The sequence below is a fragment of the Echinops telfairi genome, unplaced genomic scaffold (assembly GCF_000313985.2).
Source record: "Echinops telfairi isolate 266 unplaced genomic scaffold, ASM31398v2 ScPeMD7_37;HRSCAF=141, whole genome shotgun sequence".
Lineage (NCBI taxonomy): Eukaryota > Metazoa > Chordata > Mammalia > Afrosoricida > Tenrecidae > Echinops > Echinops telfairi.
This window is the reverse complement of record NW_022103935.1, coordinates 137,904-143,724: the sequence shown is the minus strand read 5'-3', so window position 1 is coordinate 143,724 and position 5,821 is coordinate 137,904. Positions and strand designations below refer to the sequence as shown.

At 62.0% G+C, this 5,821-nt stretch overlaps 2 protein-coding genes across 7 annotated transcripts in view; one reads left to right on the top strand and one right to left on the bottom strand.

Moving 5' to 3' along the window:
• The window catches only part of IFITM5 (interferon induced transmembrane protein 5), a 4,382-nt gene extending 1,257 nt beyond the window's left edge, over positions 1-3,125 (top strand). The window contains 2 exon segments of the mRNA XM_004718170.1: positions 2,461-2,621; positions 2,910-3,125. Of these exon segments, the coding sequence (XP_004718227.1) occupies positions 2,461-2,621; positions 2,910-3,125 (377 nt within the window).
• A 999-nt stretch (positions 3,126-4,124) lies between these two features.
• Positions 4,125-5,821, bottom strand: part of PGGHG (protein-glucosylgalactosylhydroxylysine glucosidase) — a 5,979-nt gene continuing 4,282 nt past the window's right edge. For 5 of the 6 annotated variants that reach the window (XM_045290445.1, XM_045290446.1, XM_045290444.1 and 2 more), the window contains 5 exons: positions 5,602-5,738; positions 5,115-5,425; positions 4,923-5,020; positions 4,638-4,849; positions 4,125-4,558 (listed from right to left, as the gene is read on the bottom strand). In XM_045290445.1, coding sequence (XP_045146380.1) covers positions 4,401-4,558; positions 4,638-4,849; positions 4,923-5,020; positions 5,115-5,425; positions 5,602-5,738 — 916 coding nt within the window. In that variant the 3' untranslated portion in view covers positions 4,125-4,400. The remainder of the gene's footprint in view (positions 4,559-4,637; positions 4,850-4,922; positions 5,021-5,114; positions 5,426-5,601; positions 5,739-5,821) is intronic. The other variant, XM_013008449.2, reaches the window with a different exon arrangement.

The window sequence follows — 5,821 nt, the reverse complement described above, 5'->3', positions numbered from 1 at the left end:
ACAGCAGGCTCTTCGGGGAGGTGGTGAGATATCTGGGGACCCTAGGCCATTGGGGACCCTCCCCCTGTCCGGTCTCCTGGCTGATCTCCAGGTTTGGGGGAGCTGAGTGTGTCTGGGTGCGGGGAGTGGACAGCAGCTCCAGTCTGCCCAAGCTCCAGGCTTGTCTCTGGAGCGGAATTCCAGGACACATCTGTGACCCCAGCCCAGTGGGACCATTCACCCCATCCCAGCTCCAGGACTCCTGGTGGGCTGGCACTGGGCAGGGGAGCATGGGCTCGCTGTTTGGTGAGCAGAGCAGCATTGTCCCCTGCTGGCCACTGACAGGATGTGCTCTGGGGTGGAGCCTTTGGGGAGGGCAGGCGTATCTGGGTGCCCAATAGCAGGTCCTTTGCCACCTTGTGTTTCCCCAGTTCATTGGGGGAGCATCTGAAGCACACCCTGACCCTACCTTTCACCTCTTCCCGGCAGCGCCCAACCTGCAGCACCCCGCAGTGGGAAGGGGGCGGTAATCATGGAATCACCCAATCCCGTGGTGGTGTCACCCCTCGTGGCCAGGGCCTGACAGTGCGTCCCTGGCACTATCCTGTGTGCAGGTTTGGGCCGGTCCGGATTGGGCAGCCCCCACCTCCTCTCTGGCTCATCAGGAAGATGAAACTTCCAAGCCCCCATTCCCAGCCTCTCGGGAAGACGAGGACCTGTTGAACTATGCAACTCCTGCCCCAACACCCCAAAGAGCTTATCTCTCCAGGCTGGGTTTGTGTAGCCCCTTCCCCAGCACTCCAGAGAGCAGGTTTGCAAACAACGAGATGACTTCCCAAGGGTCACATCCTGACTCAAGGCCCTGCAGCTGCAAGCAATACAATTTCTCCCTTCCTTCTGTCAACGTCTACTTCCTTAGCTCAAGCCTTATGTATCTCCCACCGCCTCACCGACAAGCTGTGGTTTCCCTGACCTAACTCTCGGAACCGGGTTTTGGGTCTCGGAACCGGGTTTTGGGTCTCGGAACCTCTCACAGCAGCATAGCTCTGCCCTCTGGTTCCCCTCACCAGGCCAGGGAGAGCTGACTAGCCCCGGATTTGCCTGGGTGTCCCCGAATGGAAATTGGGGTGCTAAGATCTCATTGTGGAGAGGTGCCCGTGTCATGCTGCTCTTGGACCTGGGGCTGCTGTGACTGAGACCTGACTCCATGGCACTGAGCAGCAATAATAAGGTCACATCCTGACTGCCCTGGTCAGAGGGTCCTGAACCGACCTAGTAAGCCCTCTGTCCAATACAATGTACTTGACCCAGCCACGGTCCGTTCCATCTGTCACGGGGGTGTATTGATCTGCCACCAATCCTCTTCCCCCCACGGGCGTGGTCTCCCCATCTGGATACATTTGTCTTTGTCTTCCTCTTGTCCTGTGTAAGATAACAACTGTTTTCTTAAAAATAGAATAAAATAGATAAACTTAAGGAGGAGGACATCCCCTTCTCTCAGAGCCAACTTAAGAAATGTGCCCCTCTCCGTGTCTCTGATACAAGTATGGAGTCTGGGGGCCACCTCAGCTCCAAGGGCCCAAGGCAGCCTCCGTCCACACAGACACTGGGGGCCACCTCAGCTCCAAGGGCCCAAGGCAGCCTCCGTCCACACAGACACTGAGGGCGGGGATGAGGCCCGGCGGGCGGGCCACCTCCACTCCAGGGCTGAAAGGGCCCGCTTTTTCCGGCCTTTGCCGACATGTTGCACCCTGGTTGTTTGCGAACAAGCTGCTTTCCTTCTTGTAGACCCCGGGGGCTTGGTGCTCCGGGCTGGGTCTTTCTGCCCTTCTCCAGTAGCCCCAGCCGCCGTGCTCGAAGGGCCTGCAGAGCTGGTGCCCAGTCAGTGGTTGCATGGACAAGTAGTCACATTGTTACCAGTTTTACAGAAGGGGAGGTGAAGTTCAAGGTCTCAGGGAGGAAACGGTGGGGTGTGGGGCTGCGTCTCAGACTTGGTGCTGGGGACCAAGGGGACAGTGGGGCCTGTGCAGGAGCTTGCAGTCTGGACAGGGTCTGAACACCCCTTCTGGGAGCTGCCCCACTGCCCCAAAGGTGAGGGGCCCTGCCTGGGCTCTAAAGGGCTGGGAAAACTCTTGGCCTGAGGGAGGGGACGGGGAGGCTGTGGCACACAAGCTGGAAGTGAAGCTTTGGGCCCGGGGGTCCCTTGACGGAGTGGAGTGGGGCAGGGGCGCAGGCTCAGCTGGGAGGTTTGCAGCCTCTGCATGCCCACCCCCCCTCCAGCCTTTGATGCCGTGCTCGGGTGGCCACACCTCTGAGGCTCCAGGCTGTAATTTGTCGTTACATATAGCGGGCGGCGCCAGGCCTGCCCATGGGCAGGCTGGGCCTATAAGAGCCTACCAGAGTGCCCACCCTCAAAGCAGGCATGGACAAAGAGACTGCCCCAGAACCCATTGATACGCATACCTTTGTGACGACTCCCAGGCCCCGATGGCCCACAAGGCGATGGCACTGCCCACATGGCCCTTGCGCTGGGGGCGCTGCGCTCTCCACCAGCGTGAGACCACCTGACCTGGTCAGTCTTTGGCACCCTCTACCTGAACCTGTGCTGCTTGGGCTTCCTGGCTCTGGCCTGCTCTGTCAAAGTAAGCTGCTGGGGGCCCATGGGGGGAGGCCCGTGTCCTTCCCCAGCCGATGCTTGGGCGAGGGGCTGTGTGCTGGGGGAGCCCAGGGGGCATCTTCCACACCAGGCCTTTGAATATTCTGGGATCTCTCCGACTCCTAGGGTCCTGGGGTATGTGTGTCTCAACTCTCACTCAGAGAGGACCTGGGCTGGGAACCCGGTGTGTCCCTGAGGCCACAGCCCTCCATCAGGCTGCGGGGGTGGGGAGGCAGAGATGCCCAGGTCCCCAGCCCACAGTGCCCGTCCACAGGCCCGGGACTGTAAGGTGGCTGGGGACCTGGAAGCGGCCCGCCGTCTGGGCTCCAGGGCTAAGTGCTACCACATCCTGGCCGCCGTGTGGACACTGGTGCCTCTGCTGCTGCTGCCAGCCCTGGTGGTGACTGGTGCCTTGCACCTGTCTCAGCTAGCCAAGGGCTCCACCACCTTCTTCAGCACCAAGTTCGATGAGGATTCGGACTACAACTGATCCTCCCACCAGGTGTTCCACGGCCCCGATGACCCACTTCGAAGCCTCAGGTCGGCACCGGCACCGGTGACTATTTGGTCAGCTCCCTACCCCCATGCTGAAGACCCACCCATTTGGACCTATGGCCTCTCCTCACCCTAGGGTCCCTAACTGCCCTAGTGGTGGCTCCCTTCCCCTCCCTTTGGGCTCAGTTCAGAATTAAAAGCCTGGCTCTGCAAAGTGCATCCTTCCTGGTTGCGTGGAGGGGAGCCCCCAGCACTGCCTTTGGTGGGGAGCCCCCCAAGCGCTGGGCAGCCAGCACCTTCTAGGAGCTCAGGTATAGACCAATTGCTGTGCTAGATTCCGCTTAGTGGTGTCCCCTCCAGAACAGAGGTGGGGCCCAGGGAGGGGCTGATTCCACGGGCCTCACTCCTGTCCCTGTGCATTCAAGCACACCAGTGTCTTTGCCTGGCAGGTAAGTGTGTGCACGGACCTGCACCCTGGATCACCATCCCCAGGGCAGAGGGCCTTCCATTTGGAGAAAACCTAGCCCCACAGCCGGGCTCACCCTGCAGGGTGCTTGAGGGCAGCAGACGGAGGGTGGGGGCCAGGGAAAGGAAGGGGGGTTACACATGCGTTGATCCCCAGGCTTGTGTCACTCATGCCCATGTCCACTCTTCCCAAGCACACACACGAGGCACACAGCCCTGTCTCCCACTCTCCTGTCTCTCACACACATGCAGAGGCAGATAGGGAGGAGAGGTTTGGGGGGAGGGGGCGTTTCTCAACATCTGAGGCATGGGCGCATGTCCCCCTGGCCCCCACAACTGACAGAGCCTGGCAGAGCCAAACATTTCCCCCCAACCCCAGTGTGAGGCCTCAGCCAGCATGCGGCTGGGGCTCTAAGCACCACACCCAGGGCGCCTCCTTTCCTGCTTCCCTGGCCCCTGGCCTTTCAGGATGCAGCCCAAGCCGAGAGGGGCTGGCCTGACCCCAGAAAGCATGACACCAACGACCTGCTATGGTGAAGCCAGCTGTACCAGTCTGAGGGATGCCCCCACATGGTCCCACCTCCCATGTCCCAATTTGCTGGTTGATTCCTTGGGGGGCGGGGGCGGGGGCTATGAGAAGCAACTCCTGGGGAGGGCAGGGGGTTAGACAGACACACCACCAGCCTGGAGGGCCAGGCGGCTGACGGAGCCGGGACAAGGTAGGAGGGCTGGAGTGGGCTCGGCTGGCCAGGGGCTCTGGGAAGGGCAGGGGCAGGGGATGAGCACAGGGACCCCCAGAAACTTCTCAGGGCAGCACCTGGGAGAGGGCCTGGGGTGGAGGCACCCTGGTATCTTCCAAGAGGCCTCCTGGAATCCCAGCCGGAGCCTCCCCTCCTGGAGCGGGGCAGCTGCAGGGACATCTTTGTATCCGGCCAGCGGATCGAGGAAAGGAGACCTTGTGGCCTGGAGGAGAGAGGATCATGGGGCCAGGCCCTGGGGCCACCCACCCAGAGGCCAGTGTTGGGGGCAGGGCGCCACCTACCTGGGGGCAGGGCTAGCCGAGCCTGGGTCGGGCTCAGCTCGGCCTCCAGCGGGGGCGCCCAGGGCCCGGTGCGGACCGTGACCTCCAGTGTCACCCAGCCCTCGGAGAAGGAGAAGTCGAGCTTGCTGCCCTGGTAGCAGAGGCCAGAGACGAAAACACCAGAGACCTCCGCCGGACACACAGGATCAAAGGTTATCCCTGCCCTGGTGAACCTGGGGACAAAGGCGGTTTCTGCGAGGAGGCGCAGCTGGGTCAGGGAGACCACTCAGCCACCACTGCACCCACCTGAGCCCCGTGAACCCAAAGAGGGCCGCCTGCAGGAAGCCCCCGATGCCCGTCAGGAAGTTCACGGCTCCAGACCCGTCAGCATTCTCGGTCCACACCTGTGAGGCCACGCTGGTGAGGCCTGGCCAGGACAGCACCTCCTGAGGCTGGGGGGCCTGCCAGGCTGGATCCCCGCTGGCCCCACACTCCCACCTTGAAGGGCTCTGTGATATTGGCGAAACTCCTTTCCAGAAGCTGCTGTCCCCGAGCCGGCTCCTTCAGTTCCAGCCAGCCCACCGCAAACATGCTCTGTGTGTTGGGAGGACCCAGGACCCAGACTGAGGCTGCTGCTCGGGGCGGGGAGCCCAGCTCCCACCCCAGCCTCCTCACCCAGGTCATGGCAGGGCCCTGGGGGGACGTCACGGCCTCGTACACCTCCAGGTTCCTCCTCCGGACACTGGGGCTCAGGGAGAAGGGGACAGGGTAGCCCAGGAGCACAACGTCTGCCTGCTTCACCTCCTCACCTGCAAAGCAGGGGTACGGGTGGCTGAGGGCAGGGCACTGGCAGGCAGGTGCTGCTGATGGGAACCAGGGCTGCTCTGGGAGGAGGGGGCGTTCAGAAAAGACTCAAGGCTGAGGGGGGATTCAGTTGCACCTTCTCTGGGGTCGGGAGGCTCGGAGAAGCTTGGAGTCCACTCACCAAGCTGGTACCCATCAAACTCGGGGTGGAAGTTCCTCTCCGGGTCAAAGGGCACCTTGATCTTGTTGGCCACCATCAGCCACCGGTCAGGGATGGGCAGGCCCAGGTCCTCAGCCAGAGAGACAGCAAAGCGTAGGCTGAAGGGAGGACAGGTCTAAATGGGGGGCCATTGTGGGGGGGTGTCAGGTGCTGGTGGGCCATTGTGGGGGGGTGTCAGGTG